The 26,711-nt window shown below is 43.7% G+C and overlaps 1 protein-coding gene across 2 annotated transcripts in view; it reads left to right on the top strand.

Moving 5' to 3' along the window:
• Positions 1-26,711, top strand: part of TOPAZ1 (testis and ovary specific TOPAZ 1) — a 326,337-nt gene that overhangs the window by 137,436 nt on the left and 162,190 nt on the right. For both annotated transcript variants that reach the window (XM_056520122.1, XM_056520121.1), the window contains exon 13: positions 12,318-12,384. In XM_056520122.1, the coding sequence (XP_056376097.1) occupies positions 12,318-12,384 (67 nt within the window). The remainder of the gene's footprint in view (positions 1-12,317; positions 12,385-26,711) is intronic.

Below are 26,711 nucleotides of genomic sequence, written 5' to 3'. Positions count from 1 at the left end.
GATTTTTGCTAATATTTTATTCTATCTTATGATATAACACTGAAGAAATGACTGCTACAATGTAAAGTAGTGAGTGCACAGCCTGTAAAACGGTGTTTAAAGGGAACCATTCAGCAGTTTATAGCATATATAACGCTTGGCAATGTGTCATACATGTAAATATGTTATCATCATCATTCCGGGGGGACATTTGTGCCCCCAGGAATGGTGAAGATATTGTTATAAAGTGCCGCCCAGCAAGTAATCTCCTGGGCAGGGACTTCTACTTTCCAGCACCCGTTGCTCCGCATTGCTCTGGCCGTGGCCTCGCCCCGACTGCTTGAATGATGGCTTGCGTCATCGCTCTGCTCCCTGAGCAGACGGATCAGAGTGATGACGCAAGCAGTCATTCAAGCGGTCATTCAAGCCATCGGGGCGGGGCCATAGCTGGAGCAATGGGAGCTGGTAATTAGAAGTCCCCGCCCAGAGGACTACTGGCTGGGCGGCCAGGGGGGACTTTATAACTTAACCCCTTAACGACCACGGACGTAAATGTACGTCCTGGTTTGGCGGGACTTCCCGCACCAGGACGTACATTTATGTCCTGTGTATGACCGCGAGCATCGGAAGGGTGCTCGCTTCATACACGGCAGGTTCCGGCTGCTAGCAGCAGCCGGGGACCCACCCGTAATGGCAGACATCCGCGATCGCGCGGATGTCCGCCATTAACCCCTCCGATGCCGTGATCAATACTGATCATGGCATTGCGGCACTTTGATTGGATCCAGCATGACAGCCGGAGGTCACCTTACCTAGCTTCGGCCGTCTCCCGTGGTCTTCTGCTCTGGTCTGAGATCGAGCAGACCAGAGCAGAAGATCACCGATAATGAGCAGTGCTGTGTCCTATACGTAGCACTGCACAGTATTAGCAATCAAAGGATTGCTATAGATAGTCCCCTATGGGGACATAAAAAGTGTAAAAAAAAAAATAATTGAAAAATGTAAAAATAAAAAGTAAAAAAAAGGGAAAAATCCCCTCCCCCAATAAAAATTGTCAGTTTTTCCCATTTTACCCCCAAAAAGCGTATTTTTTTTAAAAATAAACATATTTGGTATCGCTGTGTGCGTAAATGTCCGAACTATCAAAATGTAATGTTAATGATCCCGTACGGTGAATGGCGTAAACGTAAAAAATTAAAGTCCAAAAATTCCGCTTTTTTGTCACATTTTATTCAAAAAAATTAATAAAAAATTATCTAAAAGTTTTATATATGCAAAAAATGAGCCCTTATACCGCCCTATAGACGGAAAAATGAAAAAGTTATAAGTGGTCAAAAATAGGGTGATTTTAGATTACAGATTTTGTACAAAAAGTTTTAGAATTTTTTAAGCGGTACAAAAATATAAAAGTATCTAGCCATGGGTATCATTTTAACCCCTTCCCGCAGAATGGCATATATAAACGCCGGGTTGTGCAGTGCGTTCGCACATCCCGGCGTTTATAAAGGACATTCAGTTAACCCGGCGATGCGCAGCATCGCACGGGTTAACTGGCAGAAGTCCCGCTGTTTCCAGCAGGGGACAACTTCTGCTTCACCCCCAGGACCATCCATTGATGGTCCTGGTCAGCGATCACTGTGATTGGTCCCTGTGGACCAATCACAGTGATCTAGGGTGAAAGTTCAGATCCCCCGCACTGCCCGCCCCTGGAAGTCGGGCAGAACGGGGGACGATGGCTGCGGGGGCTCGCGGCATAGGTGGGGGAACACGTGGGGACCGGCAGCCTTACCCGAACCAGCGGCGGGACCGAGGAGCAGCGCGGGACCGGCCACGTGGACGAGCAGTGACGGGACCGGCAGGTGAGTATATGGCCCTCAGAAGCAGCAGTGAAGAACTTCACTGCTGCTTCTAGGAGTCTGAAAACTACAACTCCCAGCATGCCTAGACAGCCTTTGGCTGTCTGGGCATGCTGGGAGTTGTAGTTTTGCAACATCTGGAGGGCCCCAGTTTGGAGACCATTGTATAATGGTCTCCAATCTGTGCTCTTCCAGCTGTTGCAAAACTACAACTCCCAGTATGCACTGACTGTCCAGGCATGCTGGGAGTTTTAGTTCAGCAACATCTGGCCCTTCAGATGTTGCCGAACTACAACTCCCAGCATGCCCTTCAGCTGTCTGTGTTTCCTAACCTGTGTGCCTCCAGCTGTTGCAAAACTATAACTCCCAGCATGCACTAACAGACCATGCATGCTGGGAGTTGTGGTTTTTCAACAGCTGGTGCATTCACATGGGCGAGGCTTTTACAGTGGGTTTCTCGCTGCAAGTTTGAGATGCAGCAAATTTTGCGCTGGGAAACTCACTGTAATCCCCCGCCCATGTGACTGTACCCTAAAAACACTACACTACACTGCACCTACACAAAATAAAATAAAAAGTTAAAAACACTACATATACACATACCCCTACACAGCCCCCCTCCCCCAATAAGAACGTACGGTACACCACTGTTTCCAAAGCAGAGCCTCCAGCTGTTGAAAAACAACAACTCCCAGTATTGCCGGACAGCCGTTGACTGTCCACGCATGCTGGGTGTTTTGCAACAGCTGGAGGCACCCTGTTTGGGAATCACTGGCGTAGAATACCCCTATGTCCACCCCTATGCAAATCCCTAATTTAGGCCTTAAATGCACATGGCGCTTTCACTTTGGAGCCCTGTCGTATTTCAATGCAACAGTTTAGGGTCACATATGGGGTATCGCCGTACTCGGGAGAAATTGCGTTACAAGGTTTGGGAGGTATTTTCTTCTTTAACCCTTCATGAAAAGGAAATGTTCGGGTCTACACCAGAATGTTAGTGTAAAAATTTTTAATTTTTTACACTAACATGCTGATGTTGCCCTATACTTTACATTTTCACAAGAGGTAAAAGGGAAAAAAGCCCCCCAAAATTTGTAACGCAATTTCTCCTGACCACGGAGATACTCCAAATGTGGGCGCAAAGTGCTCTGGGGGCGCACAACAAGGCCCAGAAGGGAGAGCTCACCATGTACATTTGAGGTGATTTGCACAGGGGTGGCTGATTGTTACAGCGGTTTTGAAAAACGCAAAAAAAACAAAACCCCACATGTGACCCCATTTCGGAAACGACACCCCTCACGGAATGTAATGAGGGGTGCAGTGAGAATTTACCCCCCACAGGTGTCTGACTAAATGCGACATGCTCCCCGAGCAAAATTTGCTCTCAAAAAGCCAAATATGACTCCTTCTCTTCTGAGCATTGTAGTTCGCCCATAGTGCACTTCAGGTCAACTTATGGGGTACCTCCATACTCAGAAGAGAAGGGGTTACAAATATTGGGGGGGTATTTCCTGCTATTAACCCTTGGAAAAATGTGAAATTTGGGGGGAAACACACATTTTAGTGAAAAAAAATATATATTTTTTTTACATATGTAAAAGTCGTGAAACACCTGTGGGGTATTAAGGCTCACTTTATTCCTTGTTATGTTCCTCAAGGGGTCTAGTTTCCAAAATGGTATGCCATGTGAGGGTTTTTTGCTGTTCTGGCACCATAGGGGCTTCCTAAATGCAACATGCCCCCCGAGCAAAATTTGCTCTCAAAAAGCCAAATATGACTCCTTCTCTTCTGAGCATTGTAGTTCGCCCGTAGTGCACTTCAGGTCAACTTATGGGGTACCTCCATACTCAGAAGAGAAGGGGTTACAAATATTGGGGGGGGGGGGGTATTTCCTGCTATTAACCCTTGGAAAAATGTGAAATTTGGGGGGAAACACACATTTTAGTGAAAAAAATATATATTTTTTTACATATGCAAAAGTCGTGAAACACCTGTGGGGTATTAAGGCTCACTTTATTCCTTGTTATGTTCCTCAAGGGGTCTAGTTTCCAAAATGGTATGCCATGTGAAGGTTTTTCTGGCACCATAGGGGCTTCCTAAATGCAACATGCCCCCCAAAAACCATTTCAGAAAAACGTACTCTCCAAAATCCCCTTGTCGCTCTTTCCCTTCTGAGCCCTCTACTGCGCCCGCCGAACACTTTACATAGACATATGAGGTATGTGCTTACTCAAGAGAAATTGGGCTACAAATATAAGTATACATTTTCTCCTTTTACCCCTTGTAAAAATTCAAAAATTGGGTCTACAAGAACATGCGAGTGTAAAAAATGAAGATTGTGAATTTTCTCCTTCACTTTGCTTCTATTCCTGTGAAACACCTAAAGGGTTAAAATGATGACTGAATGTCATTTTGAATACTTTGGGGGGTGCAGTTTTTATAATGGGGTCTTTTGTGGGGTCAGGGGTGTGGAAATTTAAAAAAAAAATACTTGTCCAAGGGACTAAAGCGGAACACAATCTACTTGTCCCTCAAGAAAATCCACTTGTCCTGGCAGATGAAATAATTTTCACCAAAATAGTCTGATTCCCCCCCCCCCCCCCCCCCCCCCCACTAGACCACCAGGGATGGATATAAGATCCTTTAGACATTGCTGACAGCGGTGATCTAATGGTTTAATAGGCGATCGCAGCATGTCAGGATATTAGCGGAGGGAGAGCTGTAGCTCCTCTTACACCTGAGCCCAGAAAAGTCTAGATGTGACTTTTTGATCACCTTATAAAAAATTTCTCATATGAATTGACCAAAAATGAGCAATTCTGGACTATTTTTTATATTTCCACCGTTCCCCGTACGGTTTAATTAACATCATATTTTAATAGTCTGGACATTTCCACATGCAGCGATACCACTTATGTTTATTTTTGTACATTATTTTTATTTAAAGAAAATTGGAAACTTTTATTAGGAAAGGGGCTTATTCACATATATACGCACTTTTTAAAATATTTTAATCACTTTTTTTTCAGTCTCAATAGGGACTTATGTTACTGGGGGGGTATTCTGCTTCTCCAGTTTATATGGTGCATTTTGTGTCAGAAAATGCTGGAAGTTGCATTACCAGATAACTACAACTCCCAGCATGCCCTGATACAGCCTATGGTTGTGTGGGTGTTGCAGCATGTTGCACTGTATAGTAGTACAGTTAAGGTTATTGTGTAACATGCTGGGAGTTGTAGTTTTGGTTTGTGTCAGCTGCAGAGCCATAGTCTGTGTCAAGGAATACTGGGAATTACAGTTAGTAACTACAACACCCAGCATGCCCTGATGCAGCCTATAGCTCTGCAGCTGACCCGAACCTAAACTACAACTCCCAGCATGTTACACTTTATAGTTCTACAGTTTAGGTTATGGTCCAACATGCTGGGAGTTGTAGTTTTGGTTCGGGCGTGTTTGTGTGCATCCGTGGGGCTCTTGGTTGGCGGGTGAGTATGAAGGGGGCGGGATTCTGGGGGTGCAATTTGGTGCGGGGGGCCACTAAAAATAAATAAAATTAGATGGCACAACTGCCCTAATGCCCGACGTGACAGTCCGCTCCTATACAAAACATTCATGCATACACATATCATACATGCACCAGCCACTGCCCCCATATCATACATACACACACCTGCCACTGCCCCCCATCATACATTACATACACACATACACTCACACCATACATATACACCATACATATGCACACATCATACATACACCTGCCGCTGCCCACCCCACATCATACATCACATACACACATCACACTTAGACATCATACACACATTATACATTACATACACATCACATAGACAGACATCATACATTACATACACATCACACATCATACATCACATACACACACATCACACTTAGACATCATACACACATTATACATTACATACACATCACACTTAGACATTATACACACATCATACATTACATACACATCACACATAGACATCATACACATATACACTCACACCATACATATCCACCAGTGTTTCCCAACCAGGGTGCCTCCAGCTGTTGCAAAACTACAACTCCCAGCATGCCCAGGGCATGCTGGGAGTTGTAGTTTTGCAACAGCTGGAGGCACCCTGGTTGGGAAACACTGATATACCCCATACATATGCACACATCATACATACACCTGCCGCTGCCCCCCCATCATACATTACATACATACACACATACACTCACACCATATATATACAACCACCCTTCCTGCCACCGCCTGCATTCTTGGTCTCCTCACCTGAGCCGCCATGAGTGGACATCAGAGCTGTAGTCCCGGCCTGTGTGAGGTGAGATTTCCGTCCTCTCCTCTCTCCCCCCCCCTGCTCTGTGTTTTCCCTGTGCAAACTTGCAACCTCCCCGTGGTTGATTAGGTCCTGTCTAGACAGATCAGGGGGAGGGATAGAGCTGAGTGCGGGAAATGGAGCTGTGCACGGAGCTGTCAACATCCTCTCTCTCCCCCTGCTGTGTCTTCTGAGCTCCGTCCATCCTCCGGGAGAGGAGATAAGGGGGCTCTGCAGTCAACTGGAGGCCGCCGTCCCCTCCATACACTCTGAGTGCCGGTGTGAGGTATAGACTTCCATCCGCTCCTGCGCCTCACACCGACATTAACCCCTTAAGGACACATGACGTTCTCATACGTCTCCATTTCTGAGTTCTTAAGGACACATGACGTATGAGAACGTCATGTGTTTTACCGGCCCCCCGCAACCATCTGGAGCGGAGCCGGTCCCCGATGCCTGCTGAAATCGTTCAGCAGGCATCGGGGCATATCGCCCAGGGGGGGTCATTATGACCCCCCATGTCGGCGATGGCCGCAGATCGCTGGACAATTCAGTCCAGCGATCTGCGGCGGATTCCGGGTCAATCGGGTCTCCAGTGACCCGGAATTATTGGCTGATCGGGGCCGTCAGAGACGGCCCCGAACACCCAGAGCCAGAAGGGGTGAGGTGGCACTGGTGCCACCTCACGATCGCCCTGATTCGTCGGCCGGATTACCGGCCGACCAATCAGGGCGCCTGCTGCGGGTGTCACTCCCGCAACCCGCTCCGCCCCTCTTCCGGAGGACGTGAGCAGGTGCGGGACGTGCACCCCGGGTGCTGGGGACCCCGATCCCCGGCGCCCCTGTTGGGATCGGGGCCCCAGGAGCAGCGGCGGCGGCGGAGACGACGAGGGACTGACCTGGTGCAGCGAGGATCGTTGGAGGTGAGTGACAGCCTCCTGCTGTTGCTTAGCAACAGCTCCCAGCATGCAAAAAGGGCATGCTGGGAGCTGTAGTTATGCAACAGCAGGAGGCAGACCACCACAACTCCCAGCATGCCCTTATGGGCATGCTGGGACTTGTAGTTTTGCAACAGCTGGAGGCACATTCTTTCTATGGAAAAGTGTACCTTCAGCTGTTGTGTAACTACAACTCCCAGCTTGCACAATCAGCTAAAGTGCATGCTGGGAGTTGTAGTGGTGCATCTGGTGGTTGCATAACTACAACTCCCAGCATGCCCGTTGGCTGTCGGTGACTGCTGAGAGTTGTAGTTTTGCAACAGCTGAAGGCACACTGAGTTAAGTAGCAAACCAGTGTGTCTCCAGCTGTTGCATAACTACAATCCCCAGCATCCCCAGCCAAAGTAGTATGCCTCCAGCTGTTGCATAACTACAACACCCAGCATGCCCTTCCGCTGTCCGTACATGCTGGGGGTTGTAGCTTTTGCAACAGCTGAAGGCACACTGGTTGCAAAACACTGAGTTTGTTACCAAACTCGGTGTTTCACAACCAGTGTGCCTCCAGCTGTTGCAAAACTACAACTCCCAGCATGCACTGATAGACCGTACATGCTGGGAGTTGTAGTTTTGCAACAGCTGGATGTTCCCCCCCCCCCCAATGTGAATGTACAGGGTACACTCACATGGGCGGAGGATTACAGTAAGTATCCGGCTGCAAGTTTGAGCTGCGTCAAATTTTCTGCCGTAGCTCAAACTGCCAGCGAGAAACTACTGTGAACCCCCGCCCGTGCGACTGTACCCTAAAAACACTACACTACACTAACACAAAATAAAAGAAAAAGTAAAAAACACTACATATACACATACCCCTATACAACCCCCCTCCCCAATAAAAATGAAACACGTCTGGTACGCCACTGTTTCCAAAACGGAGCCTCCAGCTGTTGCAAAACAACTACTCCCAGTATTGCCAGATAGCCGTTGACTGTCCAGGCATGCTGGGAGTTTTACAACAGCTGGAGGCACCCTGTTTGGGAATCACTGGCGTAGAATACCCCTATGTCCACCCCTATGCAAGTCCCTAATTTAGGCCTCAAATGCGCATGGCGCTCTCACTTTGGAGCCCTGTCGTATTTCAAGGCAACAGTTTAGGGCCACATATGGGGTATCGCCGTACTCGGGAGAAATTGGGCTTCAAATTTTGGGGGGTATTTTCTGCTATTACCCTTTTAAAAAATGTAAAATTTTTGGGAAAACAAGCATTTTAGGTAAAAAAAATATATATTTTTTTACATATGCAAAAGTCGTGAAACACCTGTAGGGTATTAAGGTTCAAATTACCCCTTGTTACGTTCCCCGAGGGGTCTAGTTTCCAAAATGGTATGCCATGTGTTTTTTTTTGCTGTCCTGGCACCATAGGGGCTTCCTAAATGCGGCATGCCCCCAGAGCAAAATTTGCTTTCAAAAAGCCAAATGTGACTCCTTCTCTTCTGAGACCTGTAGTGCGCCAGCAGAGCACTTTTCACCCCCATATGGGGTGTTTTCTGAATCGGGAGAAATTGGGCTTCAAATTTTGGGGGGTGTTTTCTGCTATTACCCTTTTTAAAAATGTAAACATTTTGGGAAACCAAGCATTTTAGGTAAAAAAAAAAAAAAATGTTCACATATGCAAAAGTCGTGAAACACCTGTAGGGTATTAAGGTTCACATTACCCCTTGTTACTTTCCCCGAGGGGTCTAGTTTCCAAAATGGTATGCCATGTGGTTTTTTTTTTTGCTGTTCTGGCACCATAGGGGCTTCCTAAATGCGGCATGCCCCCAGAGCAAAATTTGCTTTCAAAAAGCCAAATGTGACTCCTTCTCTTCTGAGACCTGTAGTGCGCCAGCAGATCACTTTTCACCCCCATATGGGGTGTTTTCTGAATCGGGAGAAATTGGGCTTCAAATTTTGGGGGGGATTTTCTGCTATTACCCTTTTAAAAAATGTAAAATTTTTGGGAAAACAAGCATTTTAGGTAAAAAAATATATATTTTTTTACATATGCAAAAGTCGTGAAACACCTGTAGGGTATTAAGGTTCAAATTACCCCTTGTTACGTTCCCCGAGGGGTCTAGTTTCCAAAATGGTATGCCATGTGTTTTTTTTTGCTGTCCTGGCACCATAGGGGCTTCCTAAATGCGGCATGCCCCCAGAGCACAATTCGCTTTCAAAAAGCCAAATGTGACTCCTTCTCTTCTGAGACCTGTAGTGCGCCAGCAGAGCACTTTTCACACCCATATGGGGTGTTTTCTGAATCGGGAGAAATTGGGCTTCAAATTTTGGGGGTATTTTCTGCTATTACCCTTTTTAAAATTGTAAAAATTTTGGGAAACCAAGCATTTTAGGTAAAAAAAAAAATATATATTTTTTACATATGCAAAAGTCGTGAATCACCTGTGGGGTATTAAGGTTCACTTTACCCCTTGTTACGTTCCCTGAGGGGTCTAGTTTCCAAAATGGTATGCCATGTGTTTTTTTTTTTGCTGTCCTGGCACCATAGGGGCTTCCTAAATGCGGCATGCCCCCCAAAAACCATTTGTCGCTCCTTCCCTTCTGAGCCCTCTACTGCGCCCGCCGAACAATTAACATAGACATATGAGGTATGTGCTTACTCGAGAGAAATTGGTTTTCAAATACAAGTAAAAATTTTCTCCTTTTTATCCCTTGCAAAAATTCAAAAATTGGGTCTACAAGAACATGCGAGTGTAAAAAATGAAGATTTTGAATTTTCTCCTTCACTTTGCTGCTATTCCTGTGAAACACCTAAAGGGTTAATACACTTACTGAATGTTTTTTTGAATACTTTAGGGGGTGTAGTTTTTATAATGGGGTCTTTTATGGGGTATTTCTAATATGAAGACCCTTCAAATCCACTTCAAAACTGAACTGGTCCCTGAAAAATATTGAGTTTGAAAATTTTGTGAAAAATTGCAAAATTTCTGCTGAACTTTGAAGCCCTCTGGTGTCTTCCAAAAGTAAAAACTCGTCACTTTTATGATGCAAACATAAAGTAGACATATTGTATATGTGAATAAAGTTAGAAAAATGCAAAATTTTCAAATTTTTCTTCAAATTTTAGGATTTTTCACAAGGAAAGGATGCAAGTTACCACAAAATTTTACCACCATGTTAAAGTAGAATATGTCACGAAAAAACAATCTCGGAATCAGAATGATAACTAAAAGCATTCCAGAGTTATTAATGTTTAAAGTGACAGTGGTCAGATGTGCAAAAAACGCTCTGGTCCTTAAGGTCAAAATGGGCTTGGTCCTGAAGGGGTTAATTGTATTGACCCACAGAATAAAAAACACATCATTTTTACCATAAAGTGTACTGTGTGAAAACAAAACCCTCCAAAATGTGCAAAATTTTGGTTTTCATTGAAATTTCCTCCTTAAAAAAAATTTTTTTTGGGGTTCGCCGTAAATTTATTGTAAAATGAGAGGTTTCATTACAAAGAACAATTGGTTACGCCAAAAACAAGCCATTATATGGGTCTGTAGATGGAAATATAAAAGAGTTATGGATTTTAGAAGGGGAGGAGGAAAAAACGAAAACGCAAAAATAAAATTGGCCTGGTCCTTAAGGTGAAAATGGGCTTGGTCATTAAGGGGTTAATATCTTCACCATCCCTGGGGGCGCAAACGTCCTCTGGGGATGGTGAGAATAACAATTTTAACATATATAACACTTTGGCAAGCGTTATATATATGCTAAAATCTGCTGATTGGTTCCTTTTTAATGTTGTGTCCCCTCAAAATAACTCAACACACAGCCATCAATGTCTAATCCTTGGAAACCAACTTGAGTACAGCCATAAGGGAAATATCCAAATTGGACCCAAAGAGCCAATATTTTGTGTAGCTCCTCCATGATGACATCATGTATCTTGCACTCTACCAACTTCCTTTTGAGGATGCACCACAGATGCTCAATAGTGTTTGTCTGGACACATGCTTGGCCAATCTATCGCCATTAACCTCAGCTTCTTTAGCAAGGCAGTGGCTTTCTTGGAGGTGGTTTTAGGGTCATTATGTGTGAATACTGTCCTGCAGCCCAGTGTCCGCAAGGAGGGGATCATGCTCTGCTATAGTATATCACTTTACATGTTGACATTCATTGTTCCCTCAATAAACTGTAGCTTTACAGTGCCAGCAGCACTCATGCAGGCCCAGATCATGACACTTTCACCACCAAGCTGGACACTTGTCTTTGTATCCCTCATCTGGTTGCCACCATGAACATGCTTGATATTATCTGTTAATAAGTTTTTGTCTTGTCGGACCATTGGGCTTGGTTCCACGAATTCATGTCCTTGTCAGTTTTCTCTTTGGCATACGGTTAGCAGGCTTACTTGTGTTTCATCTATAGAAGAGGCTTCCTTATAGGACAAAAGCAATGCAGATTAATTTGATGCAGTGAGTGCTGACAGGATGACTCCCCACCCCCCTTTATTTGTGTTTACCAGATAACCCTTATAAGAACTTTTTAGGCCTGGTCTTTAAGGGGGTAAAACGCAAATGATTCATCAAACAGATGCTGAAAATGCAGGATTTACACAATTGAATGTACCCTGTTGGGTTGTAGACCAAACTTGGGGATCCTTTTCTGAGGCTATGTTCATATAAGTGTTTGGAGCTCCATTAGGGAACTCCATTTGTGGATTCTGTTAAAATGTTGGGACTTCAGTAAAGAACATATCATGTATGTCAGTTTTTTTTCTCCACTAAAATCATAGAAAATATCGGGCATTTAAGAAACCCTGTGTCTGGTGTCAAAACCTCCATCCCAGCCCCGTTATCTACATTTGTAACTGAATGATATGAACATAGCCTTATTATTGAATGGGAATCAGTGTATTACATCTATTGTTTATGTATATTACTTGTTAGGGCCCATGTACACTACCAAATTTCCACCTGTAATTTCTCTATACTGATTTAAAAACATTTAAATTCTAAGCACTGCTAAAAGAATAAACACTGCACAGAACTGTATTTCTGTCAATGGGGACTGCATATGTGAAAAGGTCATAGCAGCAATTCATTATTTTGGCCCCTGTTGTACACAAAATGTCCAGACAGATATTCCATAGTGTGCAAGGGCCCTTACTGTACCTATGTGATATAAAAAAAAATGTTTTTTTTTTTTTTTTTGTCTGTAAACTAGTCTTGAGATGAAGATTCAAAAGACGAATTGGACTTATAGCATGGAAGCAGCAATGTCTGACCTAGAGGTACTTCATATCTATATTAATTTTATTTGTCTTATGAACACACTGTAAAATATTTCAGAGCAAAGCTAGTAGTTTTATGGTCAACCATAGTTTTATGGTTTTATGCAAATTTTAACAAAAATGGTCTTTTGTGGGGGTATTCTCAATAAAAAAAAAGGAAAGAAAAAAAGTGTACAGAATGCAGTTTGACCCCTTAAGGACCAAGCCCATTTTAACCTTAAGGACCAGGCCAATTTAAATTTAGCGTTTTCGTTTTTTCTTCCTCGCCTTCAAAAATCCATAACTCTTTTATATTTCCATGTACAGACCCATATAAGGGCTTGTTTTTTGCGTGAGCAATTGTACTTGGTAACGATACCTCTCATTTTACCATAAAATGTAGGCGAACCCCCCCAAAAAAAATTTTTTAGGGATGAAATTTAAATGAAAACCACAATTTTGCACATTTTGGAGGGTTTCGTTTTCGCACTTTACTTTTTACGGTAGAAATGACGTGGTCAATACGATTAAAATGATACCCATGGATAGATACTTTTATATTTTTGTTCCGCTTAAAAAAAAAATTTTAAACTCTACTTTTTATCGATACCATATATATAAAACTTTTAAATAATTATTTTTTTTTTTTCGGAAAAAATTTGAAAAGAAGCTGTATTTTTGTCCTTATTTAATTTTTTTACGTTTACGCTGTTCACTGTACGGGATCATTAACATTATATTTTGATAGTTCGGACATTTACGCACGCAGCGATACCAAATATGTTTATATAAAAAAAATACGCTTTTTGGGGCTAAAATGGGAAAAAACGGACAATTTTTATTTTTCTGGGGGAGGGGATTTTTCATTTCCTTTTTTTATTTTTACATTTTTCAACTTTTTTTTTTATTTTTTTTTTTTTTTACACTCTTTATGTCCCCTAAGGGGACTATCTCTAGCAATCATTTCATTGCTAATACTGTTCAGTGCTATGCATAGAGCATAGCACTAATCAGTATTTTCAGTCATCTTCTGGTCTGGCCTGCTTGATCTCAGACCAGAGCAGAAGATGCCTGGAGATTGACGGAGGCAGTTGAGGGACCTCCGTCCACCATTACAGGTGATTGAATCACCGCGGCAGCGCTGCAGGCGATCCGATCATCTATTTTAACATGTTCATTGCCGCAGATGCCGTGATCTGTACTGATCATGGCATCTGAGCGGTTAATGGCGGACATCAGCGCGATTGCGGATGTCAACAATTACCAGCGGGTCCCCGGCTGCTGACAGCAGCCGGAACCTGCCGTGTATGACGCGAGCACCGCTCTGATGCTCACGGTCATACACAGGACATAAATGTACGTCCTGGTGCGCGAAGTACCGCCAAACCTGGATGTACATTTACGTCCGTGGTCGTTAAGGGGTTAAAGTGTGTACTGAAGTCGGCAAATGTACAGTATCCAAATAAACCTGATGATAGAATTTCCCAAAATGTTGAATTTATTTGTGTCAAATTATTGGACCCAAGCATTGTACCTCTTCTCATTTATCAATCCCATCATGGCACCTCATTTCATTTCTAGACCCCAGCTAGACACCTGAATTGTTCCCCCTCTCTCATTTGTAGACACCTGAATTGTTCCCCCTCTCTCATTCCTAGACACGTGAATTGTTCCCCCTCTCTCATTCCTAGACACCTGAATTGTTCCTCCTCTCTCATTCCTAGACACCAATGTTGTTCCCCCTCTCTCATTCGTAGACACCTATGTTCCCCCTCTCTTATTCCTAGACACCTGAATTGTTCCCCCTCTCTCATTCCTAGACACCTGAATTGTTCCTCCTCTCTCATTCCTAGACACCAATGTTGTTCCTCCTCTCTCATTGCTAGACACCTATGTTCCTCCTCTCTTATTCCTAGACACCTGAATTGTTCCCCCTCTCTCATTCCTAGACACGTGAATTGTTCCCCCTCTCTCATTCCTAGACACCTGAATTGTTCCTCCTCTCTCATTCCTAGACACCAATGTTGTTCCCCCTCTCTCATTCGTAGACACCTATGTTCCCCCTCTCTTATTCCCAGACACCTGAATTGTTCCCCCTCTCTCATTCCTAGACACGTGAATTGTTCCCCCTCTCTCATTCCTAGACACCTGAATTGTTCCTCCTCTCTCATTCCTAGACACCTATGTTCCCCCTCTCTTATTCCTAGACACCTGAATTGTTCCCCCTCTCTCATTCCTAGACACCTGAATCGTTCCCCCTCTCTCATTCCTAGACACCTGAATTGTTCCTCCTCTCTCATTCCTAGACACCAATGTTGTTCCTCCTCTCTCATTGCTAGACACCTATGTTCCTCCTCTCTTATTCCTAGACACCTGAATTGTTCCCCCTCTCTCATTCCTAGACACGTGAATTGTTCCCCCTCTCTCATTCCTAGACACCTGAATTGTTCCTCCTCTCTCATTCCTAGACACCTGAATTGTTCCTCCTCTCTCATTCCTAGACACCAATGTTGTTCCCCCTCTCTCATTCGTAGACACCTATGTTCCCCCTCTCTTATTCCTAGACACCTGAATTGTTCCCCCTCTCTCATTCCTAGACACGTGAATTGTTCCCCCTCTCTCATTCCTAGACACCTGAATTGTTCCTCCTCTCTCATTCCTAGACACCTATGTTCCCCCTCTCTTATTCCTAGACACCTGAATTGTTCCCCCTCTCTCATTCCTAGACACCTGAATTGTTCCCCCTCTCTCATTCCTAGACACCTGAATTGTTCCCCCTCTCTCATTCCTAGACACCTGAATTGTTCCCCCTTTCATTCGTAGGCACCTGAATTGTTCCTCCTCTCTCATTCCTAGACACCTATATTGTTCCCCTTCTCTCATTCTTAGACACCTATGTTCCCCCTGTCTCATTTTTAGACACCTATGTTCCCCCTGTCTCATTTTTAGACACCTATGTTCCCCCTCTCATTCCTAGACACCTATATTCCCCCTCTCTCATTCCTAGACACCTATGTTCCCCCTCTCTCATTCCTAGACACCTGAATTGTTCCCCCTCTCTCATTCCTAGACACCTGAATTGTTCCCCCTCTCTCATTCCTAGACACCTGAATTTTTCCTCCTCTCTCATTCCTAGACACCAATGTTGCTCCTCCTCTCTCATTCCTAGACACCTGAATTGTTCCCCCTCTCTCATTCCTAGACACCTGAATTGTTCCCCCTCTCTCATTCCTAGACACCTGAATTGTTCCCCCTCTCTCATTCCTAGACACCTGAATTGTTCCCCCTCTCATTTGTAGGCACCTGAATTGTTCCTCCTCTCTCATTCCTAGACACCTATATTGTTCCCCTTCTCTCATTCTTAGACACCTATGTTCCCCCTGTCTCATTTTTAGACACCTATGTTCCCCCTGTCTCATTTTTAGACACCTATGTTCCCCCTCTCATTCCTAGACACCTATGTTCCCCCTCTCTCATTCCTAGACACCTATGTTCCCCCTCTCTCATTCCTAGACACCTGAATTGTTCCCCCTCTCTCATTCCTAGACACCTGAATTGTTCCCCCTCTCTCATTCCTAGACACCTGAATTTTTCCTCCTCTCTCATTCCTAGACACCAATGTTGCTCCTCCTCTCTCATTCCTAGACACCTGAATTGTTCCCCCTCTCTCATTCCTAGACACCTGAATTGTTCCCCCTCTCTCATTCCTAGACACCTGAATTGTTCCCCCTCTCTCATTCCTAGACACCTGAATTGTTCCCCCTCTCATTTGTAGGCACCTGAATTGTTCCTCCTCTCTCATTCCTAGACACCTATATTGTTCCCCTTCTCTCATTCTTAGACACCTATGTTCCCCCTGTCTCATTTTTAGACACCTATATTCCCCCTCTCATTCCTGGACACCTATGTTCCCCCTCTCTCATTCCTAGACACCTGAATTGTTCCCCCTCTCTCATTCCTAGACACCTGAATTGTTCCTCCTCTCTCATTCCTAGACACCTATGTTGTTCCCCCTCTCTCATTCCTAGACACCTATATTGTTCCCCTTCTCTCATTCTTAGACACATATGTTCCCCCCTCTCATATTCCTAGACACCTGAATTGTTCCCCCTCTCATTCCTAGACACCTGAATTGTTCCCCCTCTCATTCCTAGACACCTATGTTGTTCCCCCTCTGGCTTCTCTCTCATTCCCTAGCATGGCTGTCTTCTTTTTTGTATGGATGCAGTGTGGCTCCTCACTCACATTCCTAATACTTAGCATGCATTCTTATCTCATACCTACTTCCCAACATGGCTTCCTTCAGATTAAGTCCCCAGAAAAGCATCCCATCTTCTTCAGCATCCCTAGCATGGCTCGCCTCTAATCCCTTGTCCCCAGTATGCCCCTTATTCTAATTTTCAGTCCTCACCATGACTCTCCTCTCCATTTTTCCCATCACTGCTAATTCTGACACATTAGTGGCAATGTGCAGGCTTCCTTGTTCAGCAGTTGCATGGGCTGTTCAGTGCAGCATGACATGGGCTTTGTCCTTCTCTAATAGCCTCATTTCCTATTACATCTAGTGGTACTGGGAATGTTCCTCCTCCTGCTCTGTGTTCATGTGATGGCATGCAGTACTGACAGTATCGTAATCACTGTTCCTTACAAGTCTCCCAACTCGTGCTTGCTTTGGGCTGATGCAGTGGCACTGTGTGCATATGAATGTAGATGATTCATGGTCTATTCACACTTACAGTATTCTGTGCAGGATTTCCTGCTGCAGATTTCAATGTAAACTGAATGACTAAACACAGCCAAATCCTGCGCATCAAATCTGCACAGAATATTGTACGTGTGAATAGACCCCCAGAGTGTATGTACATCCAGTGTGTGGTCTTATGTAAATACCATAAACAAAGAAAGCAGATCATTATAGCAAGTTGTTTTTCTGCTAGAAAAGCTGGAAGACTTCAGTATCTTATCTACTGTAGACAATCTTAGCAGCAAACTACAAATGATAGTTTTGGCAATGTGTGCTGTTTTATTTTGTCATTTTCAATTGCATAGGCATGAACACTGTAAATGATAAAAAGAAAATCTATTTCTTAATATTTACAGTATTTATGAAAATCAGTTGAAGGAAACAATGGTTGTGAGCAGAAAAAGAACCACGAGGTTTGGTTTGCCATTGTTTTATTTTTAACTTTTTGTTACTGTCACTTATAAGATTACCTTTGAAATGTTGTCCAGACATTTGACAAGTTTTGATCGCACTGGGTTTTAGTGAAGAACATGATAATACGCTTCACTTTCTGGCCCATCAGTCAAATCTGGGGACCAGCAAAAGCTCACAATCGTGGCTGGTCTCAGCAGTGTAATGGAAACTTTTGCCACGTCTCAACAACATACAGTCAGGTCCATAAATATTGGGACATTGACACAATTCTAACATTTTTGGCTCTATACACCACCACAATGGATTTGGAATGAAATGAACAAGATGTGCTTTAAAGGGCTATTCCAGGATTTTCTTTTATTTGACTATGCTACAGGGGCTGCAAAGTTAGTGTAGTTCATAATATAGTGGCTTTACCTGTGTGTGATGGTTTTCTCACAATTCTTATGTGATTTTCACCCCAATATTTATTTTTAACAGCATACAAAATTACTGTTGTCATGTTTCCCAGATTGCAATGCAGCCGAGACCTGACTCACTAGTCAGCTGATGACAGGAAGCCTGTTTGCTTCAATGGGTGGAGCGATTGCTTGGTGGGAGAGAGATTATTTTGCAACTATTGCAACAGCTGTAGGCACCCTGATCAAAAACCACAGGGCTTTTGAATGGATGCAGCTCATTTATGTTTTAATGAGTGGGGTGGCTGATGTGTGGGAGGGAGGAAAATGGAATTATTGGATTTGTTGGCAAAAGAAGAAAACTCAAACAGGAAATACCAGTTCACAAAAAGCTAGCCACAGTATTATGGTAATCTCACAACACGGCCGTTTAGCCCCAAGACGAGCACCGATAGTTCCTAAGTATGTCCATTAATGTCTGGCAGGTACGTACTAAAATCATCTTATGGTGGATAACCCCTTTAACTGCAGATTGTCAGCTTTAATTTTAGGGTATTTACATCCAAATAAGGTGAATGGTGTAGGAATTACAACAGTTTGCATATGTGCCTCCCACTTGTTAAGGGACCAAAAGTAATGGGACAGAATAATAATCATAAATCAAACTTTCACTTTTTAATACGCTGGGTTTAATCCCTGGTGATGTTCTGCCAGGCCTCTACTGCAACTGTCTTCATTTCCTGCTTTTTCATGGGGCATTATCCCTTCAGCTTTGTCTTCAGAAAGTTAAATTCATGCTCAATCGGATTCAGGTCAGGTGATTGACTTGGCCATTGCATAACATTCCACTTCTTTCCCTTAACCCGTTAAGGATGCAGCTCATTTTCACCTTAAAGGGTAGCTCCCACCATCATGATTTTTTTTTCTGTCCCTGCTTATTGCACTTCTATCCCTAACACCCTCCCTGTTTTTTTTTTTACAATTTTTAAAATGGCATTTAGTCTGCCTGGTAGTGTGCTCACTACCAGGCAGACTTCCCCAGCAGGCACCACGTCACTGATGCCTGCTGGGGGGGACTTCCGCCCTTAGTTCTCCTAACAGGGTGCCTCCAGCTGTTTCACCACTACAACTCCCAGCATGCCCTGACATCTATTGGCTGTCAGGGCATGCTGGGAGTTGTAGTGGTAAAACAACTGGAGGCACCCAGGACAGGAGTTTCATGGGGGAAGGAGTGAGCCAGGAGCTGATGCGGGAGGGACGGGTGCGGGGGAGACTCTTCCTGCCGCTCGGTAAGTAAACCCAAACAATCCCCATACCACCCCCCCCCCCCCCCCCCCGTACCTTGCAGCAGCGCCGCCAAACCCCCCCCCCTCCCCCACACCTTGCAGCAGCTCCCCCCATCCCCCCGTACCTTGGAGCAGCACTCCCCGCACCTTGCTGTAGCAGCCAACCCCCCGCGCCGCCCGCACCTTGCAGCAGGGCCGTCGGCGAGTGCGGGAAGCCGATGCGCAGCCCTGGCTGTTACTGCGCATGCGCAAAATTTCGACTGATGCCCTGCCGGAATCAGTCGGAATTTTGCAGTGACGTCACTCCGCACTGCATTCGGCCACTAGGAGGGCGCCCCCTAGTGGCCGAATTTCAAATTGCTTTTAAAATGTTTTAAAAGCATTTTTTTTAATAAAAGTATATTAGAGATATGTTGTAGTACTTGAGTACTACAACATATCAAAAAAAAAATTTCATGACAGTGCCCATTTAAGGCTAGGATTCCACTTGTTTTTTTTTCTGGCAGTTTTTGGAAAACTGCCACTGCAGTTTTTGAGCCAAAGTCAGAAGTGGATCCATAAGGGAGGAGAAGTGTAAGTCCTTCCTTTATATGTCCTATTCCTTTTGAATACACTTCTGACTTTGGCTCAAAAACTGTAGTGGCAGTTTTCCAAAAACTGCCAGAAAAAAAACCAAGTGGAATCCTAGCCTAAGGACACAGCCCTTTTTTGCAATTCTGACCACTGTCACTTTATGCATTAATAACTCTGATGCTTTTACCAATTATTCTGATTCTGAGTGTTTTTTTTTCCGTGACATATTCTACTTTATTTTAGTGGTAAATTTTCGTCGTTACTTGCATCCTTTCATGGTGAAAAATCCCAAAATTTCATGAAAATTTTGAAAATGTAGCATTTTTCTAAATTTTAAACTCTCTGCTTGTAAGGAAAATGGATATTCAAAATAAATTTTATATTGATTCACAAATACAATGTCTACTTTATGTTGGCATCATAAAACATATTTTTACTTTTTGAAAAAATTAGAGGGCTTCAAAGTGTAGCAGCAATCTGAAGGGACAGATGTTACAGAACTACAACTCACAGCATGCCTGGGCAGTCTAGGCATGCTGAGAGTTGTAGTTTTAAAACATCTGGAGGGCTACCGTTTGGGCACCACTGTAATAGTGGTCTCCAAACTGTGACCCTCCAGATGTTGCAAAACCACAACTCCCAGCATGCCCAGACAGCCAAAGGCTGTCTGGGCATGCTGGGAGTTGCAGTTTGGCAACCACTAGAAGGGCAGCAGTAAATATCGCTTTATTGCCACCTTACTCCCAGACCCGTCGCTTCCCTACCTGCGTCGCTGATCTCCGCTGCTGTCACCGATGATCGGCGGTCCCCACGGCATCTTCTCTTCAGGTACCGGCCGTCATCATCTTCCCCTGTTCTGCCTGACATCCAGGGGTGGGCAGAACTGGGGGTTTCCATGGCAACCCTAACCCCCAGGCCCCCCCGTCTTCCACTGCCATTGGTCAGCATTCATTGCTGACTTATGGCAGGGGATAGGAGGAGATCGCAGTACTGCAACCTCGCTTCTATCCTTCAGGATGATCGGGGCTGTCACTGACCACTCCGATCATCCCTATTTTCCGGGCGATCGGGTCACCAGAGACCCGATCAGCCCGGAAATAGCATAAAACGCATGTCTGAATTGACATGCGACTTCCTGCGATCGCCGACATGGGGGGGGGGTCTCAGGACCCCCCTCGGCGATGTGCCGGGATGCCTGCTGAATGATTTCAGCAGGCATCCCCCTCTGGTCCCCAACCGGCTAGCGGCGGGGATCGGAATTCCCACAGGCGTATCCATACGCCCTACGTCCTTAAGGACTCGGGATGCAGGGCGTATGCATACGTCCTGCGTCCTGAACAGGTTAAAAAACTTTTTGGTTGCTTTTGCAATATGCTTTGGGTCATCCACCTGCACTGGAAAGTGCCTTCCAATGAGTTCTGAAGCATTTTGCTGAATATGAGCAGATATTACCCGAAACACTTCAGAATTCATCCTGCTGCCTTTGTCAGCAGTCACATCATCAATAAATACAAGAGAAGCAGTTCCATTGGCAGCCATACATGCCCACGCCATGACACTACCACCACCATGCTTCACTGATGAGGTGGTATGCTTAGGATCATGAGCAGCTCCTTTCCTTCTCTTCCCATCACTCTGGTACAAATGATCTTGGTCTCATCTGTATATAGGATGTTGTTCCAGAACTGTGAAGGCTTTTTTAGATGTCGTTTGGCAAACTTTAATATGGCCTTCCTGTTTTTGAGGCTCACGATTGGTTTACATCTTGTGGTGAATCCTCTGTATTCACTCTGAAGTCTCCTCTTGATTGTTGACTTTGACACGCACACACACGCGCACACACACACACACACACACACACCTACCTCCTGGAGATTGTTCTTGATCTGGCCAACTGTTGTGAAGGGGGTTTTCTTCACCAGGGAAAGAATTCTTCGATCATCCACTACAGTTGTTTTCCTTTGGTCTTTTGGTGTTTCTTAGCTCACTGGTGCGTTGTTCCTTTTTAATAATGTTCCAAACAGTTGTTTGGCCACTCCTAATGTTTTGGCTCTCTCTCTTGGTTTGTTTTTTCTTTTTTTCAGCCTAATGATGGCTTTCTTCATTGATAGTGACAGCTCTTTGGATCTCCTCATGAGAGTTGACAGCAGTAGATTCCAAATGCAAATGGCACACTTGAAATGAACTCTGGACCTTTTATCTGCTCATTGTAATTGGGATTATGAGAGAATAACACACACCTGACCATGGAACAGCTGAGAAGCCAAGTGTCCCTTTACATAAGAAGTGGGAGGCTCATGCAAACTGTTGTAATTCCTACACCATTCACCTGATTTGGATGTAAATACCCTCAAATTAAAGCTGGCAGTCTGCAGTTAAAGCACATCGTGTTCATTTCATTTCATTGTGGTGGTGTATAGAGCCAAAAATTTTACAGTTGTGTCGATGACCCAATATTTATGGACCTGACTGTAAATAAAAAGAAAAAAGTCCAATAGCACAAAATATGGACACCATCCCTTAACTTAGGGTAATCAGATATACAGTATATCTCACATCAAGTGAGTCCACTTTTCTTGTGACAGCACTGAAGAAATGACCCTCTGCAATGAAAAGTAGTGAGCACAGCCTGCATAACAGTGTTTAATGTTGCTGTCCCCTCCAAGTAAAGAAACACAGTCATTAATGTATAAGTTACTGTAGTGCTTTTTTTTCCCAGGCTGGTTTAACCTCTTCCACGGAATGCATTCTGGGCCCATGCAATTTTTTAAAAAGTTTTTTTAATCTTAGTATTTCAAGATCTTAACCCCTTAATGATGCAGGATGTAAATGTATGTCCTGGTGAGGTGGTACTTAAAGCACCAGGATGTACATTTACGTCCTATACATAACCGTGAGCATCGGAGCGATGCTCAGGTCATGCGCGTCAGGTCCCGGCTGTCCGCCATCAACCCCTCAGATGCCGATCAATACAGATCACGGCATCTGCGGCAGTGCGGTCACTAAAATGGATAATTGGAACGCCCGCAAAAAAAAAAGTTTTTGATAAACATATTTGGTATCACCGCGTGCGTTAATATCCAAGCTATTAAAATATTATGTTAATTATCCCGTACGGTGAACGGCGTGAACATAAAAAAAAACTTTAAAAAAAAAATACACAATTGCTGCTTTTTTTATAACCTTTTATTCCAAATAAAATCGATATAAAATGTATTAAGTTTTATATATGCAAATGAGCCCTCATACCGCCGCTAATACGGAAAAATGAAAAAGCTATAGGTCAGCAAAATAGAGGGATTTTAAAAGCACTTATTTTTGTTAGAATTTTTTTTATGCCGTATAATAATTGAAAAGTATGTAATCATCGGTATCATTTTAATCGTATTGACCCACAGAATAAAGAAAACGGGTCTATTTTACCGTAAAGGGTACAGCATGAAAAGGAAACCTTTGAAAATTAGCAAAATTGCGGTTTCTTATCAATTTCCCTACACAAATAGTATTATTTTGGTTGCGCCAAACATTTTATGGTAAAGTGAGTGATGTCACTACAAAGGACAACTGGTTGTGCAAAAAACAAGTCCTCACACTAGTCTGTGGATGAAAATATAAGAGTTATGATTTTTAGAAGGCGAGGAGGAAAAAAACGAAAAATGTTATTGTCCTTAACCCCGTAAGGACCCTTGACGTACGCGTACGTCATGACACCCTGGTACTTAAATAGGCACTGTCAGATATAAAAACTTTTGATATGTCGTAAAGCATGCACAAACAATAGTTTTTGCAATTGCTTTCATTAGAAAATTTTCAGTATTTCATACTGAAAAAGCCAAAGAACTGCCCCCTCTGCCTCCTGGAATGCATTCAGTGCTTCTGTGAACACTGCTTCGTCCTGGACTCTGGGACGTTTTGGAGGGGGGAGGGGCTGTACACACTGCAGAGACTCATGTGAAGGGGAGGGGCAGGAAGCGTGCTGCCAGCTCTCACACAGCGAACATCAATGAGAGAGGCAGACGCGCATATCTAAAGTATGTGTAAGAATATATGAACCCTGTGTGTGTGTGTGTGTGTGTGTGTAATAAAGGGGGACTACAATTGTTCTGCTCTCAAAACACTGACTATGTGTGATTCTAAACGGACAGCTAAACACTTGTTAGAGACTCCAGTAAACAGAAGCCCATGCTCGTATTGTCCACCAGAGGAATCCAACTTTATTTTAGTCTGTGAAACTGCAGTACAATACAATAACAACATATCAGTACACTTGGAATCATTAGCCTAGCATAAATGACAAATAACTAAGCAGAAAGGCACTTACAGGTGATGATGTCCCAAACCTCATGGGAGAGATAGATACATGCTGCCTGCACAGTGGAAGAGTGACCTCAAGATGGTGGAAGAGCTTCCTGAAACAAAGGTCACTTCCTGTCTGTATAAGCTATCTGTGTAAATAAAGCTGATTTTAACTTCTGCCACTAGATGGCAGTGGTACACTACACAACCTATCATTATAATGCAGTTAACCTAAAAAGGCAGCACACTCCCTGCCTGATATAATACATTATATCACTACCTATACATATCTGCTGTACAGGGAAAAACATATTAATAAGAAAATATATTCCTGACCAGAACTGGTAACATAAACTATAACATAAGTCCACAATATCAGTGTCTCTTGGCTGTGGCACTTCAAGCTGGTAATCCACATGAAGAAATTGTTCTGTCCATAAACCAATCTTCAGATAGGAGAAGCCGCACTAGGCCAAACTATCTCCTACCCCATTTATAATCCACAGAATGGAATTCAGCTTGTGGCAAATGTCACATTTGAAAACTCTCAGTGACAAGCTCTTAGTCATGTATTGAGACAATAACAGAATAGAAATACTCAAAGGAGAACAATGACATCAGAAACTGGTCTGGCGTACACTTTAACAGTCCCTTGTTTAGTGACTTTTACTTCAATCTTTCATGGAAAACTCTCCAACTTCCAGGTTGATCATCATTAAGTTTCCTTTGGAAGCTTTTGGCAACATGGATTAACTTCGCTATAACCCTGTTCAGTCTCTTCCAGTCCGAAAATCTTACAAAACGATGTGGCTGCAGTCTAGCGTCAAGGGCTTTAGTACTGAAGCTTACTACTTCTGACCTAATTTCAGGATCAGCTTCGGGCTCCACTAAAGGGTAAACATTGGTGTCAGGATTATCTACAGCCGTCTGATACAGAAAAGGTGGACCTGAGAACCATATAGAGTTCTGAAGGCAAGCTATCTGTGTAGGCCTGGTAGCATAATCTGCAGGATTTTGTTCTGAGGGCACGTAGAACCATTGCTCTGGACGTGTTGTTTGTCTGATCCTGTTCACCCAATTAGAAACATATAAAAAGAATCTCTTTGTAGTGTTGCAGATATAGCCTAGGACTGTTTTACTGTCTGTAAAGAATTTCACAACATCTAGGTCTATATCGTCTCTCACTAGCTCATACAGTTCAACCGCTAGTACAGCTGCACATAACTCTAGACGTGGGATTGTGTGTGCTGGCCTAGGACTTAGCTTGGATTTTCCCATAACAAATCCAACATGGCAGACTTTTCCTACATCGCTTACCTTCAAGTATGCAACGGCACCTATTGCTATAACAGATGCATCTGAAAAGATTTACAGTTCTTTTTTGCAGGCCTGTGACAATGAAAGAGGAACATAACACGTGGATATTTGTAAACATTGCAAGGCTTGTAAAGACTCTGTCCATTGGACCCACTCATGGAGTCTTTCTTGTGGAAGTAAGGCATCCCACTCACTTTTTCCACTTGATAGTTCACGAACTAAGGCCTTACCTTTTATGGTGACTGGTGCCACAAACCCGAGAGGGTCGTAGAGACTGTTAACAGTGGATAGGATCCCTCTTCTTGTGAATGGCTTTTCTGCTGAAGAAACCTGAAACACAAAACAGTCTTTATCTAGATCCCAGCTTAGGCCTAGACTTTTCTGCAATGGAAGGGTGTCTGTTCCCAGGCAAAGGTCTTTGAGGTCTTTAGCTCTGTCTTCTGCGGTGAAAGCTTCCATGACTTGTTTGCTGTTAGAGGCAATATTATGTAGTCGCAGATTAGACTCTGCCAGCATTTGTTTTGCTTTGTTGAGAATGTTGACTGCTCCTTCAGGTGTGTTCGCTGAAGCAAGTACGTCATCTACATAGAAATGTCTCATCACAAAGTGCTTGGCATCTTGACCATAACGTTCTGCACCTTTCTGGGCAGCTTTCCGCATACAATATATGGCAACAGCGGGGGAAGGACTATTACCAAAAACATGTACTCTCATTCTGTACTCTGTTACCTCTTTATCTATGTCGTTATCCTTGTACCACAGGAAACGCAGGTAGTCTCGATGGTCCTCTCTCACTAGAAAACAATAAAACATCTGTTGCACATCAGCTGTGAAGGCAATAGGCTCCTTCCTGAAGTGTAAGAGGACACCCAGAAGTGTGTTATTTAGGTCTGGGCCACTCAGCAGTACATCATTTAGTGAAATGCCTTCATGTTGAGCACTGGAATCGAACACAACTCTTATTTGATCTGGCTTGTGTGGATGGTAAACGCCAAACATTGGCAGATACCAGTGTTCTTTACCTTTATCCAGTGATGGTGCTAATTCAGCATGAGTATTGTCCAGCATCCTTTTGATAAATTCTGTAAAGTCTTTTTTCACTTCAGGCTTTCTTTGCAAAGTTTTGCGTAGTGTGTTTAAGCCCTTCATGGCTTGCTCTCTGTTACTAGGTAAATAACACCTTGGTGTGCAAAAAGGTAAAGGGGCTACCCAATTGTGGTTCTTATCTTGGAAAGTCTCTTTATCCATGATGTGGAGAAAGGTTTGATCATCTATGGACATTGCTTGTTTGTCATCATCTTTTGTCTTCTGGAACACTGA

Source organism: Hyla sarda, chromosome 5 (genome assembly GCF_029499605.1).
Source record: "Hyla sarda isolate aHylSar1 chromosome 5, aHylSar1.hap1, whole genome shotgun sequence".
Taxonomy (NCBI): Eukaryota; Metazoa; Chordata; class Amphibia; order Anura; family Hylidae; genus Hyla; species Hyla sarda.
Note: the sequence above shows the minus strand (reverse complement) of the source record. Positions and strands in the feature narration are given on the sequence as shown.